Source organism: Argopecten irradians, chromosome 15 (genome assembly GCF_041381155.1).
Source record: "Argopecten irradians isolate NY chromosome 15, Ai_NY, whole genome shotgun sequence".
NCBI classification, from domain to species: domain Eukaryota; kingdom Metazoa; phylum Mollusca; class Bivalvia; order Pectinida; family Pectinidae; genus Argopecten; species Argopecten irradians.
Genome location: NC_091148.1, coordinates 21,176,874 through 21,202,702, shown reverse-complemented (window position 1 = coordinate 21,202,702; position 25,829 = coordinate 21,176,874). Strand labels below are relative to the sequence as shown.

The 25,829-nt window shown below is 34.7% G+C and overlaps 1 protein-coding gene across 1 annotated transcript in view; it reads left to right on the top strand.

The window, feature by feature from the left end:
- Nucleotides 1–219: 219 nt before the first annotated feature.
- Nucleotides 220–25,829, top strand: part of LOC138308663 (uncharacterized) — a 35,729-nt gene continuing 10,119 nt past the window's right edge. The window contains 13 exon segments of the mRNA XM_069249699.1: nt 220–354; nt 4,726–4,944; nt 5,471–5,620; nt 5,884–6,060; nt 7,495–7,578; nt 7,989–8,180; nt 9,454–9,556; nt 9,797–9,963; nt 11,121–11,303; nt 11,689–11,748; nt 12,391–12,627; nt 13,548–13,661; nt 24,568–24,786. Coding sequence (XP_069105800.1) covers nt 301–354; nt 4,726–4,944; nt 5,471–5,620; nt 5,884–6,060; nt 7,495–7,578; nt 7,989–8,180; nt 9,454–9,556; nt 9,797–9,963; nt 11,121–11,303; nt 11,689–11,748; nt 12,391–12,627; nt 13,548–13,661; nt 24,568–24,786 — 1,959 coding nt within the window. The 5' untranslated portion in view covers nt 220–300.

Sequence of the window (25,829 nt, the reverse complement as noted above, 5' to 3'; positions counted from 1 at the left end):
ATTCTTTAATAAATAATCTGACGAGTGAGGACTATCGGTAGACATCTGATGTAAAGTTTTTGAGCGTCAACTGAACTAAATTTGAACCTTAACATTCAGAACAAACTCACCCGAAATCTTTGTTAGCCCCTTAGTACATTTACTAATCTTATCTGTAATATACTCTACCGAGAACATTCCTCTTTCACTGACTTCGAAAGATAACGATTTTGAAATCCATCTCGGGTAAAGTTTGAATAGTTAACAGGAAAGTTACATAAACATTAAGTTCAGCAGGGAGAAGGGTATCGGCGGTAGAAGATGAAACTTACAACTTTCATTGGATTGCTGACTTTTTGTGTCGTGCAGGCAAAGGTAAATTTTTATTTTATCGATCGTTTTTTAATCAGCTGGTTCCATACATGTATATCTTACGTCGATCTTCTAAACACAAGTAGGACATAGAGCCACATTGTTTCGTTGCATAAAACCATCCACATCGAAAACGCTTCGTTAATATTTTCTCTCTACAGGAGATACTTATTGCCAACTGTTTTTCGCGTCAACTATATTTTTTGCGACAATTTAATTTCGCGGAATTCACACATGACGGTGTTCTTAACACCTGCAAAATGTTATTCAACGCAAAAATTTATTTTTTGTTTGATATATTTAGATACTCTATAAATCAGATGTTCGTCATGTAAATATGATGTTTTCGCGGCAGCATTTGCACCTCGAATATAACACCGAATTGTTTTTTTTTATATAATTCAATGTTAAGATAATTTGTTCTATATGCTAGCTACGAATATTTCTGTGAATTGATGTTAATGTTCTAAACCGCGAACCCATGAATATATGTTATGTAACCACTGAATGTCGGTGTAATCATATTTTGTAAGTATGTTGTACTTTCGTCTTTTAGTGCATAGGTGTTGACGTGCTATAAGTATGATTTTCACTCTTATTATTTCGCTTTTTGAAGTTTGTTAAGTCGTTTTATATGTTTTAAAATTCCTTTTTTGTATATAATATCTGATGTATCTCCTTCGTAAAATTATTTCAAAGCAATTATACATACAATACATACAGATAGTCAAATATTAATACGACTTTTGCTATATATTTGGTTTTTGTATTAACAGATTACTCTTTTTTTACAACCCGAGAAGAACACTTTATGGAAAATGATAACTCAGCACAAACAATCTTTGAAAATGAAGCACATCGTTTAGTTCATGGTGTTAGTGTTGTTGATAAGGAGATATCACATACATATATATTTATCCTGCAACTGTCCCACATACTGATGGATAACTACTGCCGGATTAACTTGTGCTTTATCCGTCAATACGAAATCCTTTATCCGTCAATATGATCACGTGAATTTGTTCCCCATCTGATGGAACAATTTCTAACTTGACCCCGAACTTTAACCTTACGGTGAATGAAACGTCATTCAATCCCGCTAAAAAGTGACGTCACTTTCATCGGAATTGTTTTAAGATATCGATAATCTCGTATGGCGGCGTCGTCTTTTTCTTGGCTCATGATAAAGGTATGTACTGTAAAGTAACTCTTTGAGGGGTAATTATTGTTTTTTTCAGTGTTTTCACATTGTTTCAGGGATATTACACATTTAATAGAAATGTTATTACTGTTTGCAAACGCCCTTATATATTTCCCACGGCAGTAAAAAGGAGTACACTCTCATTCGGTTTCAAAGAAGCGTTTCGCTTCGAGCGAAACCAAGTAAATAACTGGCAATTTGCATTCGTTTTTAATGTCAGAATAGTTGCAGGATAAACAGAATACACCATTAGTATCTTACAATACAAGTTTTGTTTTGGCGCTCGACACGGAAAGCCGAGATGACCAGTCAAAGCCTCGTCATCTCGGCTTTCCTAAGTCTCGCACCAAAATAAACTTTGTATTGTAAGATACTAACCATGTATTCTCTATTTAGATGTCGTTTAAGTTAACGTTGCGGTCTACTGTAGAGTTAATAACATGACATACAATATCAATATGCATTAAAATCTAAATCATTGGCGTTGAGATGTAAAGAAACAGAGAGAGAGAGAGACCGACACAAACAGTAAAAGAGAGTGTGAGGGAGAAATAAGTCATTTGGCATAGATGACTCGAAAAGGAGCCTCTGAACCAAAGACACATTTACATCATAACAACCGTGTACATTTCGTATTTCTGGGGACTGAGGCTATCTACCGATAAAGTATACAGAATACCTGATTCACGCAAATAGACCTTAAAACAAACAACAGCCTCTGTAAAGTTTACATATAATGCTTATCATTGTTGGTTGTATTTCTCACATATATTCATTTAGGACATTGGTGTTCAGTCATAGAACAGAAATAAACTGAAAACCTAATTATTTCCTTGGAAGAATGTCAGGAGTTTGAATCAAAATGTTCGTGGTTTTTAGGTCATATTGTCATCGTGTTTTGTCCGTCGTCGTGCGTCGTGCGCCGAGCGTCGTGCGTAAGACTATTTATACAAAAGCCTACTCCTCCTTCATCCTTTGATGGATTTCATCCATATTTGGTTTGAAGGACAATCATATTTTATATAAATGAGTCTGGTCCGACCCCTAGGGTCAGAGGGGCGGGGCCCCAAATGGGCAAATTTTCTTAATTTGAACTTTAAAAAATCCTACTCCTCCTTCATCCTTGGATGGATTTCATCCATATTTGGTGTGAAACTTCATTAGGGAAGGACAATCATATTTTTTATAAGCCTGGTCTGACCCCTAGGGTCAGAGGGGCGGAGCCCCAAATCGGCAAATTTTCTTATTTTAGCTTTAAAATCCTACTCCTCCTTCATCCATGGATGGATTTCATCCATATTTAGTGTGAAACATCATTGGCGAAGGACAATCATATCTTATATATATGAGATAGGTCTGACTCCAAGGGGCTGAGGGGTGGGGCCCGAAAAGGGGAAATTTTCTTAATCAAAGCTTTAAAATCCTACTCCTCCTTCATCATTGGATGGATTTCATCTATATTTGGTGTTAAACATCATTTGAGAAGGATAATCATATTTTATATAAATGAGCCTAGTCCGACCCCTTGGGGCTAAGGGGTGGGCCCCAAAAGGGCAAATTTTCTTAATTTTAGCTTTAAAATCCTACTCCTCCTTCATCCTTAGATGGATTTCATCTATATTTGTTGTTTAACATCATTTGGGAAGAACAATCATATTTTATATAAATGAGCCTGGTCCGACCCCTAGGGGCTGAGGGGTGGGCCCCAAAAGGGCAAATTTTCTTAATTTTAGCTGGCCCACTTCCTGTTTTTAGGTTTCGGTCTCCGATCTCAATGAAAATTGGTCAATAGGGGTTTTATATGATGCCGAACAACATGCAAACATTTTCGTAAAGATTTTGGTATTCCAAGATGGCCGCTGGCCCACTTCCTCTTTTAAGGTTTTAGTCTCCGATCTCAATGAAAATTGGTCTTAGGGGGTTGATGCCGAACAACATGCAAAAATTTTCGTAAAGATTTTGGTATTCCAAGATAGCCGCTGGCCCACTTCCTGTGTTCGGGTTCAGTCTCCGTTCTCGATGAAAATTGGTCTATAGGGGTTTTAATTGATTCAGGAGGGGGAATTTTAGGTGAGGACAATCATATTTTATAAAGGACCGAGCTAAGACCCATTGGGATAGTACAGCGGAGGTCCAAAATGAGAGCTTTGCTGAAATTTGGCTTTGAAATCTGACTCCTTATATTAATCCTTGAATGGGTTACAACCATATATGGATGGAGGGCTACCAAGTTTGTTCAACAAATGACATTTACCTATTTCAGAAACTTACATATTCAATTAAGGAGTTCCTTGTATTGTTTATATTAATTATTAACCACTACTTTATAAATACTGTGACTTTGTTGTTTTGTGCCATGAGTCAGTTGACCGTTAAGGCCCATGGGCCTCTTGTTTTGTTTTTTTGTTTTTTTTTTGCGACCGGTAAAGACCTGCATATATATAAATATAATGTAAACTAAAACATTTTATGTAGCTGGTTATTTTAGCTGCTTCATTTTTGTCGTAGAAAGTCTTAACCGTTTTCATTTGCAGCCATTACACATTTTATCTTTCCTAATGCCTCCCTTGGCACCGCCTCACTTTTGGCCTTGAGTTGAGCGTTCGCCCCTGTGAGGAAGGCTCTGGGTTCTGTCCCCTGGCCGAGACACACCAAAGTCTATAAAAGTGGTAGTTTCTGCTCCTGCTTAGCGTTCAGCATACAGGGAGTGGGACGACTGGTTCGCCCGTTGTCAGTATAATGTGACCGGGTGGGGTGTATTGCTTGGTGTCTTCGGCGGCATGCTTCAGTGATATAGCACTATAAAAAGGGCAACAGTTCCACTATACAAGAAGACACAACATGAATATACCGCATTCTCCCAAAACACGCACCTCGCACAACATACACGCAACACACCGCATACATGGGAGGCCGTCCTTACATGACCATAGCTGTTAATAGGACGTTAATTAATCAAACAAACAAACAAACCATTACACATCATACAAAAAGGGTATACAAAATGGAGCATGTGCAATTAAGATATATCTCTCAAAAGATAAAGTTATAAATGATTTGAAAATACCAAATCATGAAAAAAAAATAAAGTTCATTCTACCTTTCTGAACATGTAGACTTTTTATTACCACCTTATATATTTTGATCTCCATGATTTGATTTAAATACCTAAGGTACCAAGACCTACGCCAACCCGTCATTTCGACCATTTTGTCCAACTTGATGCAACGGGTCAGTACTGGCTGTTTTGGACCTCCAATGACACCCACGTGACCTTTGAGACTCACGTGAATACGCATGGATATGTCGGATTCGGAATCTCGCCGAATGGAAACATGTTTCCGGCTGATGTTATCGTCGGAGGGGTCAAGGACGGACAAACTTACTTCAAGGTACATTTAATTTCTATTATTTCATATTATAATGAGAGTAACGTTCCTATTATTATACTACTGTCTACTTTCTTTTTATTTTGAATTGTTTCATGATCACATATTCACATGTAAATCAAAAGAAACAACTCACGTTCGTGTTTTATCTAACTTCATGTACATTATTGCAACGAAATGCCGAAAACGCCGAAGACAAACAGCATGCCACATATTAGCTAATAATGACAGGTTCTGCTGTCCGACCGTGGAAAGCTTACCAATGACATAATTTATGATTGGTTTGGAAGGCGGTTAATGGCTACGAGACAAAGCCCAATAGCCACCTACAGTATTATACGTGCTTAACTGGAATATGGAAATCCGGTAACAAGTGTGGAAATAATATCAAAATTTAACACGATAAAGCAAACGTAAACGATGCGAAAACACGGAATTTCTCGGAATAGAACGTAAGTTGTTTGAATATGCTTCTATGCTAATCAATGAAGACTATGAATTTTACATGTACATTTAATTTATTTTAAAGGATTATCATACAACTGCACATGCGCCACCGATCGAAGATCAATCACAAGACTGGATTCTCATCGCTGGTAAAGAAACTGCTTCCGGTACTGTCCTAACGTTTGTGCGCAAACTCAACACCTGTGATAGCGCTGGTGACATAATTATTACGGTAAGAATTGTTTATGTTACGTTCATCCAGAGGATTAAAAGTACAAGATGCGTTATAGAGTTAGTAGCTTAGTGATTAGTAGTAGTACTAATTAATTAGTTATCAAACTACTTAATATTGTTATCATATTGACTCATCGTTGATCATTCACGTTATTGATTTCCTGATTATTTTATGTTCCAAACTTTAATAATGAGTAAAACAAAACAAAATAAAATATTTCAATTTCAATTTTGCAATAGCTGTTGTGTATCGTTTAATAGGATGACACCACTAGAATCATCTACTCCTACCACCACGACGATGTAGACGGTTATCTCCCCTACCACGGCGCCACCAGGCGGGGAACAAAGAGCATCATGTTGCTATCGTCGTCTCTGACCGCTGAGGACGTCAATATTCCTGATGATGTAGTCACATACGACTTCGTTCGTGACAATGTAAGCAGTTAAAGTCATAAGCATTTGTAATATGATCTTATCCATGTTGCCTGACGAATGTTGTGTATGGAAATTGCATTCCGTAATTCTTTATCATAATATGTTATATCGGATTTATTATAAAGAAAAATGGAGTATAATTCAAGTAGAGCGGGGCTGCAATTGTTGAATCAGGTATACAGCCTTGACATTTATATTAGACTATATACACAAAGATGGGTGGAGTTTTGCAAAGTAACATTTACCATTTACCATGATATTTTCAGCAATATTTCCATGGTAACGGAAAAAGTGCAAAAAATGAAAACCTAAAAACAGCAAAAGGCACTACTAGACCATAAGAACAATGTGTCTATGAGGTTTCGTGGAAATATCTCTGCTGGTTTTAGAGTTATGCTCCGGAAATGAACCTGCTACAAAAATATGATATTTTCAGCAATGTTTCTATGGTTACAGAAAAAAAGCACAAAAAGTGAAAACCTAAAAATAGCCAAAGGCACTACTAGACCATATGAACAATGTGTCTATGAAGTTTCATGGAAATATCTCTGCTGGTTTTAGAGTTGTGCTCCGGAAACGATTCTTTCACAAAAATCTGCCATTTTCAGCAATGTTTCCATGGTTACAGAAAAAAGTACAAAAAGTGAAAACCTTAAAATAGCAAAAGGCACTACTAGACCATAAGACTAATGTGCCTATGGAGTTCCGTGCATATATCTCAACCGGTTTTCCAGTTATGCTGCAGAAACGAACCTGGTACAAAAATATGATATTTTCAGCAATGTTTCCAAGCTTACGGAAAAAGTGCAAAAAATGAAAACCTAAAAATAGCCAAAGGCACTACTAGATCATAAGAACAATGTGTCTATGAAGTTTCATGAAAATATCTCTGCTGGTTTTAGAGTTGTGCTCCGGAAACGATTCTTACACAAAAAACTGCCATTTTCAGCAATGTTTCCATGGTTACAGAAAAGAAAAAAGTACAAAAAGTGAAAACCTTAAAATAGCAAAAGGCACTACTAGACAATAAGACCAATGTGTCTATGAAGTTTCGTGGAAATATCTCTTCTGGTTTTAGAGTTATGCTCCGGAAACGAACCTGGTACAAAAATATGATATTTTCAGCAATGTTTCCATGGTTACGGAAAAAATGCAAAAAATGAAAACCTAAAAATAGCAAAAGGCACTACTAGACCATAAGAACAATGTGTGTATGAAGTTTCGTGGAAATATCCGTACTGGTTTTAGAGTTATGCTCCGGAAACCATTCGTACGGACGGACGGACGGACGGACGGAACCCATTTGTATATCCCCCGCCAACTTCGTTGGGCGGGGATAATTATGTGATCTATTTACACTACTGATGTATTTTTTTAATATAACTAAACTGACTAAGATATATTATTTGTGTTAATAATTTTTCTTCCTCCCAGTATCATGTTCCGTCTGATACCACCACCTACTCTTGCCGAGCCTTTAAATTCCCTCCCCTGGCCAAAAAACATCACATGATCAAGGTAAGTCAGTTTTCACAGTAAAATGACATTGTGAGTTAACTATTTTCAGAAAAAAATGTCCAGCAAAATTTTCAAACTAATAATTTGAATGAACGTCTCTAAATATTTTCTTTCTTTAAGATACATATTTCACGAGAAAGTTCAAACGCTCAAAATTTGATATTTTGCGTATAATTGCATGAAATGTAATTGCATTACTACTTCATAGTCTTAAATCGCAAATATATGTATTTACCTTTTTACACTCTTAGATTGCGAAAATGTTTTTTTTTTTTCGAAACCGCAAAACAATTTATACACGAAAGTAAAGTGATGTGCGTTATTCAATGAGACCAATCATATACTTGTTAGCCATATTTCCGGAAAATAACTTAACTATATAGTCCGTAATTGAAGACCTTTCTTTTTAGTACGAACCCGTTGTAACTCCTGGAAATGAACTGAACACTCATCACATCCTCATCTTTAAATGTCCCAAACCTGCGTCCGAACTGGCAGCTTATGATGGCGCCACCTTTCGGTGCGAAAGACCCGAGACTGTACCGGAGGCTCTTCGTGAGTGTGTAACACAAGCGGTCGTTGCATGGGCGATAGGCGGAGAGGTATAACGATATCTAGATATTGCTACAATTGTATCGATAGGCGGAAAGGTACCGATATCTAGATGTTACTATCGACAGAAAAAAATTACTAAACTCCTTGATTAGACATGGCTTTCTATTCTTGTTTCTTATCACAACTAGGGCAGGATCAATATATTGATATACCGATATGTATTGGTTTTCATAAGCGTATCGAATATCGATACGCAAACATGCTGTATGTCGCTGTATCGTTTTGATACCTCAACCTACTCTTTTTATTATAGAAAGAGGAAATTCCAAACAAAATTTATACTTAAACATCATTCAAGTAAAAGCATTTCAATCAAAAGGAAGTGTTTAAAGCATGTGTCACCTAGATGGATTAGAAATGTTTTTTTCATAGCTAAGAATATGAATTGACAGAAATTAATCTACATAAATGGTGAACCAAATCAAATGTTTGGTAGGTTTTTGCCAGGTTATAGAATGTTTTATCAAAATTGTCTTTTATCATCACAATATTCAAAACACAATGGTCAACTGAATTTGAAAAAAAGAGGTCCAGTATATCGTCAATACGTATCGTGTATTGTTTCAGTGTTTTGTCAATACGTATCGTATCGTTTAGACCTTCCAATACCCAGCCCTATCAATAACAATATGTTATAAATTAATGTTTTTGAGTTCGTTTCTGAGATTTATTTGTAACAGTTTCTTATGTCAAGTGTAGCATTCAAAGTGCAAGTCACCTTTCATTATTTTTTTTGAAAATATGATTTATGTTACAAAAAGTGAAATAGTTTAATATAGTTACTTGTGACCTCCTTATATATTTTTTGAAAATATGTAAGTGTCTTTTTTATAATTATATCCTTTTATCATGTTTTTTTGATGTTCAAAAACATTTGTGTGGTTCAAAGTGTCAGGGACTAGTTAACGTCTCTGAAATAATTTACTGATCTGAACTAAATAATGCATCAACAACTTCCATTGTGTTGTCTGTATAATATTTCCAAGCTATAATTATCCTTTTGGCCGTGACGTCAAAGCCATTGAAAAAATTCGGTTCCTAGTCTGAAATCATGACTCAAACTCATATGATAAAACAATTATTTGGTTCCATAGTCTTCTTTGGTCTGACGATAAACTTTGTTTGCTGATGAAGTTCAACATTATTTCTGTAAATTTCGGGTATTTTTGTGTGTTATTTATTTCTCTTCTTTCAAAGTCTATGTCTTCATTAAAAAATGTCCCTATATTCCTCTTATACTAGTGTTTATCTTTTTCTTAGGCGTTTTATTACCCGCCTGAAGCAGGATACTCCCTTGGAGCTCCTGGGGACCCAGACTTCTTTGTTATGGAGACCCACTACGACAATCCGATGGCAAAATCAGGTATGTGATGTCACTGGTATAAACGTATGTCAATGGCCTGTCTCATTTGTCCATTGGACAATCTATTGTTAATTACATAATATGCGACCATGTATATTTTTGTGTGCCTTTTCATGCATTCCTTTTGTCGATTCATGCCAGTTATACTGAATTGGTACCGCCTTATGGCACTTTTGGATTTTTAATATTGTATTGTTACTCGGGTATTAAACGTAAACATGATTGTATGTATATTTACAGACATTATTGACAGTTCTGGGATCAGAATCACCATGACACCAACACTCCGAACACACGATGCTGGGCTCCTACAGGTTGGAATCTCTGTAACCCCTTACCAAATTGTCCCTCCTCACGAACCAGCGTTTGTTTCTCAAGGGTTCTGTGCGTCAGAAATTCTTGCAAAGGTTAGTACTCCATGCAATCTGATTAAAATACAGATCCTTTTTATCACTACGTTTGATAAGAGGATCTGAGAAAATCCCATTAGGGGTCATGTCCAGGTGACCTTTGAAAATGGCCAATCAAATAGCTACTTGCAAAAGTCAATTTTAGGGGACGAGATTGTTTGAAAAAACTGTTAGAATTATTTTGGTTGACGTAGTCATCTCGCCCAAAGAGCACAACAAAGCTTAAGATGTATATTTACTGCGACGAAATATCGTTTTCAATTAATGTAGCAATGTGTAGAAAAAAGATTTGGTATGATTCCATGTGGTATAAAGGTCATCTGGACGTGACCCCCTATGGGATTTTGTCAGATCCTCTATTTATCGGAGTGGTTATGAGGATCTGTGTTTTAATCAGATTGTACTTCATGGTTTTATCTATGTTCTGTGCTTTTCTCCCCTTAGACTAATATATGACTCTCATAACTTTGTTAAAACGTCTATATTGCACTGATGTATGATGTAAAATATTGAAGCAGGAATGTTTTTTTACACTTTTTTATATAAGAGTTGTCTCCCCTGAATTATTTGATGGAAATTAACAATACACTAATTAAATTAATTATATACAAGCATGATTTAGATGTAGTAATAGGTAAATAGTGAAAATATCTCTAGCTAATGTAAAAGTGGTAAAAAATTGTGTTCAAAATTAAAATAATCAATTTGGATATGGAAATTGGTTTGGGAGTCCTGTTAAAGGAAAATATTGTTATCTACATGTATAATATAAATACTGTTTCTTGAGATAGAAATATACTGTAACAGTTAAGTCAGTATAAATTTTCAATCGGAAAAAAATTACATATTAGTGTTACTGTATGTAAAATCTGCTTATTTCTAATGCAATCACATTTTAACGAGATGATCTTTAAGCTGTCAGCGTAATGATAAATTCGTGCATTGATATGTAATGGTAGCTTTATAAAGCTTTTATAAAACATGTAATTTGCGCAATCATTTGTAAATCGCAAATTATTATTCTTTCGTAATATGCAAATTCAATTTGCGAACATCTAGTGCAAACTTTTCTAAAACAGTATTACTACTCGCATATACAAATTAACAGTATTCATGTTCACGTGTGCATTAGAACCTTGTTATTTACCTTACAGGGTGTTCCTGTAGAAGGTATAGAGGCTTTTGCCATTCTACAACATTCCCATTTGCTGGGTAAAGAGATGATCTCGCGTCACTATAGAAACGGACGAGAACTTGAACCGCTGGCCTCCGACAAACACTACGATTTCGACTTCCAAGACATGCGATACCTTCCAAAGAAACGAAAAATATACGCTGTATGTTAAACCATATTTTATACAGATCTCTTATGTTTACTGGAGTTTTATAACTAGGGATATCTCTACAGATTGTAGAAATATTTATAAAAAGATGGAATGTGTTTATCATTTGACAATATTGATGCCATTGAAGAAATAACACTTATTCAAATAATACAAATACAAAATAGGTTTGTATCTAATCAGATATTAATTTGAACAGATTTAAGAATGGAACTGTAGCACGACTAATAGGAGTGCATCCTGAAAAAAGCATTTAGATTGCAAAATGATTTACCATACAAGATAAGTTAAAATCCTGAAATAATTGACGTGTAACAACAAATTAGTCGTATTCATCGTCTTTCGTTTTTCTTTTTATTATTTATACATATATTTGCAGACTGACAAACTGGAAGTAAAATGTGTTTATGACACGACACAGAAGCAGAACCTTACCTTTGTAAGTACCTTATGGTACCAAATAAAAAAATGTAATTTAAATATATGAAAAAATGTAGAAAAATGACAAACATCGGAGATTTCTTAATTTACTATGTGATGGAGATAGACTAGTCAAACATGGCTATAGCGAATATAACAAAATACCTAAACATGGTCTTAAAAGCTAAGTGATATTTTAAGGTTTAAGACCCTATTTAAACTAGTAATTTTTGCATGCCTGTTTATCACTTGTTAGGTATACTTGAACATAGTAAAGTTGATACGGAGTGCGTATGCATCAGTCCATACCCGGCATTAATGTTGCTTCGAAGATTGTTGTGTTTGTAAATTTGGGCAAAATATGCAAAGAACTGTACATTTCAGTCCTGATAAGTCCACAGGGTTCACTACATATTTCTATCACCAAATAACCATACCATTATCTCTACTAGTGTTGATATCATTAACAGGGAATCTGGTTTTCCCGATTTCGGCTTTACAAATATTTGGCAAGTTGTTCATTTCGTCTTTGATTTAAATGAATAATTTTATCTATGCTTATAATAACATTAAATGGAAGCCGATAATAGTTTGTAATCAATACTCAGACTACCAAGGCTTGAACAAAATAATAGATTTACTTGTTCTGTTCGTAATGTAGGGAGGCCTTTCTACTCAGGAAGAAATGTGTCTGTCTTTCATCGCCTATTACCCACGTATGCCCCTGGAATTATGTCAAAGTTTCCCCCTGTATAACACCGTGACGGATTACAATCACGTGATTCCTGTTTTGAAATCCTGGAACTGGACTGATCCTGACGTCCGGTCTAAATTCCAGACAGTCCTGGACAAGTCAATCCATTATCACTATGGAACCGGAGATTCAAAGGCAATAGAAGTAAGTTTAAAATAATATTTTCGATAAGGAGCGCGTTAAACATTAATAGCCTAGAAACACACATGTTCTAATGTCAGTTAGTGTAATGTTTATAACCGTGAAGTGTCTAGTACCGTGAACAGTGTATATTAGCTCGCTCTCCGCCATTACACATTGGCGGGGCTACATTGTGGGCCGAACCGGAATCTGTGCTAGTAGAGTAAAGTAACTTTTTTGTAAAACTACTGCAATCACTAACAGTAGTGTGTTTTACCTTTTAGATGTTTAATAATGTATTGAAAGTTCTTCTAGTTTACAAAAGAGAACAACTTACAGGTAGCTAATTGTTGTAGTTGCGAACCTTACGCGAGTTCGGCTCAGTTTTCGGTATAGCGTACACATCCGACCTACTTTATCGTACAGGGATAGGATCAGGGATTTCAATATTATCAATTAAGATTTTTAACACTACCATGGAATTTGCTGATATTTTGTGTTTTATTTTTCAAGGAATATAGAACAATAGTTTATGAAATAATTTGCTTCGTGTTTTTGTGAAAATATTTCATATCGAATTATCCTTTTAAAAGTTTCATAATGTGACAAAGGCATGTTACCTTGGTAATACATCTACACTAATATCTCCCTATCTTGTGAACACATTTTGTTTCTGTGTATGAACGCAAAACGTTCTTGTAGTCCAGTGACGTAATATATCTGTGGATGGAAACGCCGGATTTCTTCTGTTTTCAATCAATAAATTTTGATAAATGAAAACTCACACTTATGGGTATGGAATATAAAGGAATATAAACTTTATCAAACTCGATTAATAATTTGACATAATAAAGGCTAGTGACATAGTTCATATATAAAATACAAGATCCTAATTTACAGCACCATTTGTAATACGTTTATATAAGATATGATTTATTTTGCAGAGCAACGTAATAACAACAGAGTACCCCACAAATTACCCGTATGTAGAGCCTGATGACACCAGCTGTCGCTACCATAACGGTCCGCTTCCTGATCTTGGCTTCATCGGTAGGAAGTGACGTCACAATCAACGTCATAATCTTGACATCGCTATAAACGGATCTGATAAACGTTTACCATATCATTCTTTCAATTGAAATTTAAATTCTTTGTATTTTGTACAGTTTATATGTCGGCCTCACCGGATGAAATGTTCTGAGGGTAATGTATATTGACGAAAGTAAATGTAAGCAAAACTACTCATTCAATTTCTCCTTTCTTTGCAAATAATGTTTTGTTATATTGTCATGACCTTATCACTATCATCTACAGAACACACTATGAACGCACTGTCATATACTACAAAACCGTACATTTGCTTAATGTGTCTAAAGTGCCTCCCTCTACTGTCACATTAATATGTTTGTATCTGGGCTACGTTCTAAAGTCGGATCTTCGTTATCAACACGGATGGCTTAAAGGGACAATTCGCTCTAAGACTTCATTAAAACTTGCACATATTTCGGAAACAAACCAGTTCTAATGGAAATTAGATTAGTTGGTTTTACTGTGATATGTCAGAAAAGCCCACTGCAGTCAAATGTATGTGAAATGTTCAATCGCCATTACACATAGCCTTGTATGCCGAACCCTGACCCTTGCCTGTGTAGTAAAGCATTTTTTGTCTAGAAATACTCAAATCGCTCTTACAGTTGTGGTAACATTATTAGATGCATGTTCTTGTCTAAAAATAATTTCATCAACTCCTCAGTGGTTATGTATTGCATTTGTTTAACGTGCGTGACTTTGACTCGGGTAAGGGAACAGCGTACATGTTGTATCTGCTTAATCGTGTTGATCAACGATCTGGAATTTCAATGGTATTAATCAAAATACTTAACAATGTTGTGGAATTTGTCGCTATTTCTAGTCATATGTTTCATAAGGACTGTAGAACAATACATTAATGTCATATTTTGCTTCGTGGTTATGTAACGAATTAGCCTTACTGAATTGTCCCTTTAATTCTTTTACGTAACCAAGAAGCAAAATATGGCATAAATGTATTGTTCTACATTTCTTATGAAACATCAAATATTGACAAATTCCACGTCACTATTTAGTATTTGAATTGATACCGTTGTAATTACAAATCGTTGATCAATACGGTTAAGCAGGTACAAAATGTACGCTGTACCCATACCCGAGCCGAAGTCACGCATGACACACAAATGAACTACATAACCCCTGAGGAGGTGATAGAATTATTAGAATTATCTTTAGGCGAGACAATTCACCTAATAAGGTAAACACACTACTGTCAGAGCGATTTGAGCAGTTCTAGACAAAAGTTGAATTACTGTACTAGTAAGGGACAGTGTTCGGCATACAAGATGTTCGACCACAGTGTGTAATGACGGACAGCGAGCGGGTTTTAACATTACACACGCATTTCACCAATATAGGCTTTTCTGGCATATCACAGGGAAATCGACTGATTTATATTCTATTAGAACTGGGTTTTTTTCCAATATATGTACAAATTTCAATTTTCTCTTAGACTGAATTGTACCTTTAAAGGTACACTATACGTAACTCCTCATTTTTTTCTTCTGTGATCAAAAACATATACAATGATCGAACATTGAACCAATTACCTAGAATAAAGATGATAGACGTATATTTTAACATTAGTCCGTGCAAATAAACCTATGGTATCGAGCGGTCGAAAATCATCTTGTTAACAAACCTGCCAATCTGATTAAAATACAGAACCTTATTATCACTACGTTGGATAAGAGGCTTGAACGGATTGGATATAAGGATCTGTGTTTTAATCAGATTGCAAACCTGCCATCTTCAAACATTTGTCATTGCATAACCGACAATTACCGAAGCCGTATTAGGTCTACACATTTACTCTTTGATGTAAAACACAATCCACTTGTTTCAAAGTAAGTTTACTAAAAGTTATCCAGTTTGTAATTACGTTGTCGGCTATTTAAACCTGATCTGTAGGTATGTGCGGAAATTTGTTAATAATTCAAAACAGTTTTTTTTACCTAAATTGTTCAGTAAAATCAAGTCTCAGGATAATATACAAACATAAACATATGGACAGGCCGAGCTTATATTTATATTAAATGAGATGGTACAGAGTACATGTAGCGTTATTGAGTAAGCCTACATTGTATATATGTACATACATTTGTATCTCTTTCTATATATGCATGTACATGTAGATACAATTTAGGTGTGTGTGACATTCAATACTACCAGAAACATATATGTATATTGTACAATATATGTTTCTTGTGCTAGCGTGTAGTTTCCGTCGCCGACTTTCATTCTCTGAAAATACACTTCATATAAATGATTAGTTTCTTGATTAGAATCTATATTATTAAGTATTTCGAAGTATGATTTATAAACGAGTAATAAAGTAATTATATGTATATATTGTGTTTATAATATGTCTTAATGATTTTAAAAGCCATGTTTACAACATATATGCCGGCTATACTACATGGCGCAAAGTTTTTTTTTTAATTAGACATATAAATCATATATCAAATGATTATATAAGTAAGATGTAAACTATTGATGTTTTATTTCTCTTTCATATAATCTAATTTCATATGTTACACTCATATCTATTAGTTTTAAAGTTATTTTTTCAAAGACCGAAAGAATTGTACGTCTAGAATTGTGATTTTCGTATTTTACATACTTTTATAATAATACAAATTTAGTTGTGGCGCAGTGACATTTTATCCAATACTTCAGTATGGCCAAAGACTGCCGCTTTTAAATTTCCCCGCGAAACCATTTTGTGTCTATGGGGATATGAAGTCATAGAAAAAAAACCGGACGGACACTCTTAATCATAGACACTATGAAAATAAAAACAAGTATCCGAGAATGGCACGGATACCCGACGTTATCGTGACGTCACAATATAAACATTAACGTTGCGTATTGATTTGGAAACAAATCATCTGGGATGATCCTTTGGAAAATCATAGGAATCCTACGTGGAAACATATTTTATTTTGTCAAGCAATCTGAAAAATAAATAATAAAAGTAGTTATGTTACTATTTTTAATTTTTTATGAAATTTTATGTATTTTTTATGAAATAAATCTTGTTTCTTTCATACCCAGATGAAATTAGAAAATAGTGACACCAATGCTTAAGAAACAGAAGAGAAGAAATGTAGCGGCCAGACTGTGATTTGGACCCGGAAACTCCGTACACTAGCCGAATGCTCTACTGCTGAGCTACCTGCAGCTAGTCGCCGATGATCGACTCAGTCTCACTACAAAATGTACACACTGATTTAGCCAAACAATGCTTATTTTAACAAAATATTTTACAAAATGGAATAACAATAAATATGTTTATTTATTCATAAAACATTACTTACTTCCCCAGAAGAACTGCTCGCAATCGTTCGGCCTAGTTTATAACATTAATATTATATCAGGTTTATATAGTCGATAAATTCGTAGTTTGTTTTAACGCTAACATGTTTGTTTCTGTTTTTCCCGCGTGAAGTCGATCGGGTCACGTGATACTTACCGGAAATCGAGAGCTTCGTGAACTTTTTCGTATCCTTTCGGTTTGTATTTATTGTGGGCTGCGATTAATTTAATTTTTTTTCGAAGCTTCACAGTTGGTGTCGATAACATTTAACCTTACTTTAGTCATTATTTTATGCAGAGAAAACGTGTATATTTCTTGTAAATGTTATTGATTACAAAGAAAACTGAAAAGTTACGTATAGTGTGCCTTTAAGCGGGGTTCAATTCAAATACGGACATAAATAAGTTGCCATTGACAGCTTTCAGATGCCGTTCTTTATTTACCTTTTATTGCACTATTTGCTGTTATAGGCACCCCGTGCTGAATTATTTGATAAGTTAAACAACCGGTCAATCAACACATTGCATCATAGATCTAAATTGAGTTTGATTTGTTAGTCAGGTAACAACATACGATAACTTGCATTTCTTTAATTAATGAAATATTAGGGTATCGTCGTCATCCTTAATCTTTTAGGGTTTATTTTCATTGTCGTTATACTTACCCATGAATTATGTGATAGCTTGGTGATCTGTGTGCTTCAATCTATGTGTATATAAAATCAGGGAGTGTGATCCATTGGTACACATAAAAAACCATAGAGTGATTGAATAATGATACAATATTAATACTCTTCAATCCTGGAGGTCTTTGTTAATGATGTCTCTGCAAACCTGTGATTGTATTCTGAGAGTCTGAAAGACTGGCAGTCCGGACACAAAAGTCAGTGACCGGATTCCAATAACGATACATATTGACTATAAGAATACAAACATTGTCAGGCCGGAAACATTATAATCTGGACTATTTAGGCAGGGAATGAAGGCGTTCGGATTATCAAGATTTCACTATATATACTACCAATAGCATTGATTGTATTGATGTTGTTATAGTTAGCCCTACTCACAGATTTTACGACGCGCAAAAAAACAAAAGAAAAAAAGACAGAAAGAAAAGTGCTAAAAATACTGAAAGGTTGTTTACTAGGCTTTGTAATCCATTTCCAGAAAATGGGGTAATTATCTTTAAATTGCTCTGAACACCACAAAAATCAGAAAAGATATTTTAGCTTATATTAAAGACACTTCCGTACTGATCAATGTGGTATATGATTTGATGGGATTATAGGCGAATTTTATTTCATATCAAAAGTCGAATTACGAGGATTCGTGTAAAATTCGTTAGTCGGAAAAGTACACACTGTATAGGTTTTATTGAAAAAGCTCACCGCGTATATGATTCGCAAACTATAGCTGTGTGATCTCAGATAAAATATAAGGTTGGTTTACGTGACTGTTTGCAAAAGAGTTTCACACGAAAGAAGATGTCGAACAAATATCTAAATTTACACGAAGATATGACTAATTATCTTATTTCCATGACTACTGTCAACAACTTAAATGGACCAGATGTTTTTCCTGGTGATATTCCAAACAATTTTCCTGTCAAAATCATTCAATATAAATCCCCTAGATATTTTGACCTTTTGAAGTTTAACTTATTCAATCGCTATAAATATATCGCAAGAACTACATACACGTTAGATATTACAAGTTATCTAAATTTTTCAGAAAGAATGTATAATACATTTTTTTTTTATTAACGCTGTTCTTATAAAACTACAACACGTACGAATACAAAACAATGTGGTTTTAAGAGGCTAATACATTTCAATTTTAATAGATACAATGTACCGTAGCAGATATTACATTTAGTGTTTCATGCTTGTTAAAACTAAGGCAAACTATTATGCTTTCGAGCCCTTAAAATTTCAGAAAATCCCGAGTTCCGGTAGAAGACACAAATTTTGCAACAGATCTGACGTTAAAAGCCTAGTGACAGACATCCTACAATCTTTTCCTTTTATTTTGTTCGATACAGATACACATGACGCAGCAAATAAAGTTATAGTGTTTTCAGATTCTACGTAAAAACAAATAATAGACGTGATCGAAGTACACATGCACATCCACCTGTATCTCTCGAAATTATCAATTAAGGACGTTCCCAACAGTGATCGAATGCGCCGTTCGTTCGGACCTCCTCGGGTCAATGAGTGCATTCGGAACTGCACATGAAAACTCTTTTGTGACTAAGATTATGAAAGAATAGCGATCTATATGTTTATCCAATCTGATTAATTTTAAAAATGCAGATCCTTATAACCACTCCGTTAACTAGAGGATCTGAGAACATCCCATAAAGGGTCGTGTTTCGGATGACCTTTCTACCACGTATACTTCAGATCACATACATTTTCTACACATTGCTACGTCAATTAATAACTCCATTTTGTCCCAGTATACATATACATTTAGCTTTGTTGTGCTCTTTGGACGAATTGACAACGTACACGAGAATGATTCGGACAGCTTTTTCAAACTATTTCGTCCCCAGTCAAGACTCTGGCAGTGCCAATTTGATTGGCCATTTCCAAAGGTCATCTTGACGTGACCCCTAATGGGATGTGGTCAGATCCTCATATCAAACGTGTAGTGATAATAGGGATCTGTATTTTAATCAGATTGTTTGATATCCTTCTACCAATATCTTACCTTTTAAACATTTAAAATAAGGATCGTATAAACAGATAAACGGCGGTAATTTGTCGATATTGTACTTAGTTCAGTTTGCCTGAAAGTTGACACCGGGTGAAAAATCAAAGTTTGAACGATGCAGCGACCTAGTTTTGACAAAAGTAGAAAAAATATTGTCATAATCTTTGAATTGTGGCTAGGCTAATGCTACATGTATCTATTTTGGAAAAGCAAATTACATATAATCGTAACAAACGGTCTGATATATGACGATACGGTCTTAGTAACTGAATAAAAATGAGATTTCATAACAATCAAAGAATTAAAACAATTTCTGTTCAAACTCCGTTTTAAACTGTGAATATTCGACACTTGATATACATGTTTTTAAGGGAGATGAATAATTAAACCAAGATATTCCAATTTTGCCGAGTAATCATCTAGTATAAAACTACAGATACATAAATACGTTCATCTCTCCATCGCCCCATCACTGCTTTTCGTTCAATTTGTACAAGCCAATTTTATGAATATTGCTAATATGATCTTCAATAAGTACTAACACGTTCGGGAAATAAGACTTTTTTTTCTCTGTATATATGTACGATAAGCCATAGCCCTAACTACTGTAATTAGATGATGCATATTTTTTCTGTTTTGTTTTAATGCATGGAAGTACTCAGATTCAGTTGATCAAATGCTATCTAACGAAAAAGCACATGTAAGCTAGTGTCAACAACAGCATCATATCTGTGATTTAGAAACAAAACATATACTTGTAGGCATAGACAAATTACTTTCCTGTCTTCAGTAATCAGCTGAACGTAGATCGAGGATTCTGAATAAGAGATTTTTTTCTTAGGCGCACACCTGCAGTACAGTTAATCTTCAGGATCCAAAAATCTGTTTTAGTTTACTTCTGATAACAAATAGATATCTACATGTATTAAATATGCATGCAGATATCTCCTCAACAAGAGGCCCATGGGCCTTAACGGTCATCTGACTATTGACACAATACAACATAGTCATTTCAAAATTTTAGCCATTTTGACCCTTGTGATCTTGAATGAAGGTCAAGGTCATTCATTTGAACACACTTGGTAGTCCTTCATCCCAGCATGCTATAGGCCAAATGTCAGTACCATGGGTCTGTCAGTTATTGAGAAGAAGTCGTTTGAATGAAAAGTTTACGCACGGCACGGCGCGACAGCGCACGACGACGGACGGTGCATGATGACATTACAACCTTCGGGTCAGATGACCTAAAATGACATACAAAGACATACAGTTGTGTAGGATGACATCGATTTTAGCGACATTTTTGTGATCAAGTTGAAGTAATCAACTTCGATCTTTGTCACGTAGACGCTTTTCATCGCTACAATTTTGGCGCCAAATTCAAATTTATGTTTGAATATCTGCCTCAAACGACTAATGAAGCTAAGATATCTTGGCAATGGAAAGGTAGATTTTGATAAAACATTTGTCCGCAAAAACAATACAAAAACATGGATTGTCTAAAGGGTAATTGAAGTGGAATCTTCACACGGAATTTTCCATAATAATTTTTCGGATATTATATCCAAGCGAAATAATGGCTTATTTGTGCCATTTCTTAGCTTTGTATAGCATCAAATCGGTGGCATCGTGACACAAAGTTAACAGTTATAACAATTTATATTATCAGACTATTACATTTTATAATGTTGAATATATAAGATGTACTTCATACAAATATTACCGCTCGATTTCGGTCTAATAATATAATTGTGAAAAAAGTCAATTTTTAGGGGGTAGGGGTATAGAAAGGCTAATTACTCAAAAATCCCGCGGTCATTTTTTTATATTCTCTCGTCGTAACCCAAACAACTGTCTTATTGTGTTGACAAAAAATAAAGAAAATTAAACGACACAATTTTTTGATATTATGTATTTAAGTTGAAATTCAAATGTAAAAATTGGCCCATTTAAGGCCTCATTTAATGTATTTTTAAGATTGGAAACGACATTGAGGTAATTGATAGCCATATAAACTTGCATATCAACGATAAAAAATGTTTTTTTTTAATATTTAAGTCAATCACCAAGTTTTGAAAATATGTGGATAAAATTGTATATTGAGAAAAACAGACGGTAAAGTAGGGTTTTTGAGAGTACAATATTTCCAAAATCGCTCTTTCAAATTTCAAATAAAAGCCTTAATAAACAGTTTATAAACCAGTCTTTCAGTGAACAAATTTTAGAGAAAATTAAACGAGAGGAAATTGTTTAGGCCTACCTGTATCGAACCACCTTAACTATTATTATAGTGTTGGTTTTTTTCGAGGGTCAATATTTTGGTCTTTGCATTTTCATAACCTGGTTATTAGGTTATATATTATTCAACATTTTTTCAATATTTCGCGAATCAAATTTTAGCGATTACTGTAATGTATTATGCAATCGCGACAATACCATTCTAACGATAACAAGTGGCTATGCGCTAATACCATTCGTTAGCAGTGTCGCATTGTTTAAGCTCACTTCCATTGACCACCTGATTCACTTCAGCTAAACATTTTGAAATCTCTGAGCCTTTATCTACACCATACTCCTGACTAGATCGACAACATTCCTGTTTTGCTGACAACAGCAGATAAACATTGCGAATTCCACTTCAGTTAAAGGATAGTCACAAAGGATTATTTTTAGGTCAGTTAGAGGACGTTCAACATGAAACTTTTCATCGCACTGCTGGCGCTATATTTGGTACAAGCCAAGGTACGAATTTATATGTTTTAAGTTGCAATGAAGTTTTGAAATATAAGCAAATTTGTATTTACAATTGCTAAAGTAACAATTAGTAGTGATAAAAGATAAATTGCTATTAAGGCATTTTCTATTTGTTTTACTAAACATATTTGTATAAAACAAACAGTGATTGTGTTAAGTGCACTCTCGATTAATTTATTACCGTTTATGTTCAATTTTTAATAGGGTCATTGCTAGCCGTTACTTATCAAGTTAGAATTTCATTTTATGTCTTGTAAATATACGCTAATCAAACCACAGTGGTAGAATGATATCGTGCGGTATCGCATTTGTTTCATAAGCACAGCATTTTAACATTTTCTAATAGAAATCCAGCTCACTATTATATATTCCGCATTTTTGACAGTCAACTCTGACAGTCGATGCAATTGTTTTACAGCAAAAACTAAATATGTATATAAACCTAACCTATTTATTGATACACATATCGCACATAACTACGCAATTAAAAAACTCTTGTTGTTTACTTTTAAAATAGGTAATGCTTGTTCTGTTTTGCAATCAAATTACAAACGTTAGGCAAAATGAGCTATTATATATCACGTGAGGTTCACGTGAAGCGAGGCAAAAAGTCATGTGAAAATCACGTGAAAGGGCCTTCACATGAAATTCATGTAAAGAAATGTTGCCTGCGTATAGTCATTGATGGAAAGCCCTTTATTAATGCGTGAAATGATTGTGAGCTTTTCCGTTTGTAATTTGATCTTGAGTGAATAGGTATCAGTAATGATTTTGATATGTTTATAATGTCACCTGCTATATCGATACAGTATGCTTTAACTGATTAGCCATTCAGGGAGAGGATTACTTGATGTGAAGGGATAAACAAAGATAAACGCTGTAACATAAACTCAGATAAAATGGGCGCCAGGGTTGTTCCTGAAGTCTGGAACTGTTATTGTTTGTTTGTTTGTTTGATTAAAGCTGACAATGCAAATTAAAAAGCATGCAATTGAAATTTAAGAATTTTTTTTTTTTTGGAAAATTGTTTTTGAGACATTCCCCAGTTATGACGGTGTCGTATCCAAGGAAGTGGCAGCCATTTTTATTTTTGCTCTGCTTAGTAACCTTCACTGGCCAACCCCCTATATAAAGCACAGGACTAGACAAATGTAAATGACAACTTAGAGGATTTGATGTAATTTGTTGCCAAACAAGCTCCATATACTTTTATAGGTAAGTGTTTTGTTTACGTAATAGTAGGTGATACACAGTGGACAACTGACAGGTGTGTATGTACGTGTATAGACTGAGCGCACGTGTGTCGATTCACGCACTTTATGTAGGGGTCGGTGAGAGCACCGGATACAGACAAAGCGAAAAACAAAAATAGCTGACCTCGATAGGGGGTTGTCTCATAAACGATTCTTGAAATACAAGTGTGCTTATTTTTTTTAATCTCAATTTAAAACTTTTTAACTTGCATTGTCAGCTTTAACTAACGTAAACAGAAACAAAAGATCTTATCTTTTTTTTTACTTGTTGCTGATATCGGTATTGCCTCGGAGCGACAGTGTTAGGATCGACAAAATGATTGACTTATTGCGATCACAGTACGCGACACTTTGACAGAACAATCCTGTAGCCATATCTGGTAACTTTGTTGTATTGTCACACTGTCTCTCTTCGCTTTGTCACACCGAATTCATCTCGTCGGGGCATACGCGTTTATAAATACCACAAAAAGAGTATTCTGAATCTCTATTCGGGTATGTCGCATGGTGCTTCCTCTATGGTGAAGTACCATGTAATATTGTAGTCAGCATTTATCAAAAAATTTAAGAAGCATTTTGCTCATTTAAGGTCAAATATTTGTTAAAAGGCGTCGCTTTTACATGTTTCTGTTAATGACGGAATGCTGGAAGCAGCTGACATGGAAGATCACGTATCTGTAGTTAAACAATCGTTATAAAATGTTTAAGCAATTACAATAAAACTTTAAATCTAATTGTTTTATTTTAGCCATAATCGTAGGTATGATAACCTCTTAGATTTGGTTCCTAATGGTCAAATTGAATATGTTGTTTTAATTGCAAAAACTTCCAGGTACCGAGGCCGACACCAACCCGACATTTCGACCATTATGTCCAGCTTGATGCAGCTGGACAGTACTGGCTTTTCTGGACAGCTAATGACACTCACGTGACATTTGAGACTCATGTAAGCACACATGGCTACATCGGTTTTGGGTTATCCCCCAACGGTAAGATGTTCCCGGCCGATGTTGTCGTAGGAGGGGTCAAAGACGGACACACCTACTTCAAGGTATGTATATCATTATTCGTCGTGTCTTTTGATATAGCGGGTGAGGTTACATAGCATCACCTCCATAATTTTGTATAACTTCTTTTTTCCATTTTCTACATTTGTATCGGTTCAAAAACACGATAAGATAAAAACACCAATGGATACAAATCTATAATTTTATTTATAGGATGAAATAAATATTAGTAGTATATAGTTTCCGTTATTCGATGATATTTTGTAAGAAAGGATTTATGCGCGAATGTTTAATCCGATACCAATACACCTATTATTATTGCAACATATTTTATTATTACGCGAGAGAGGAATATTCGCTCTACAATCAATAAATGTCTCGTCACTTTAATATACATGTTACAAGTATGTATTTCCAGTTTGGGATTTGGACGTTTAAGGTTTCCAATAATAAGGTTAGTTTAATAAACGACGTAAAACATTTTATAGGAATTTGACTCAATATCGACAACATTAAATATGGAAGCAGTAATTAAGAAACAAACATGTGTAGGTGCAATTCATCTGCTTGGACATGGCGTATCTGTGAAGAGTTTTGTATTATAATAAGTACCATTAGTTATATTTTCTGTATCATGTTTTCTATTTCTTTTGTAATTTCTCGTTTTATATTGTATTGTAACAAATTCCTGTTTTTAATTTAACGGACTTTTTGACAATCTAGTCAACAACACGTCTTATGATTGCGGAGAGTAATACTATTTTTGAATCGTACATCGAGTTCAAAGTGTGTTATAAAACAAAACATTAACATGCCAACAGGATTAGACAGTAAGTCCGCTTCTGGTACAAGTGAAACAAACAAAATGAACAGTTTATACTTAAGGAAACATTAAAAGAAAATATAGAGATATATAATCGTTATTCCTATTTACTGTAACTCATGTTTTTAGTTTTGTTTTTAAAGATTTACCGAATTATATATTCGACATGCTTCTAAGCATGTTCTTGATACTATTCTATTTAACTGTACTAGTTCTAGTTACCACTACACAAGGACAACAACCTTCGCAAGACAAAAAACAAAG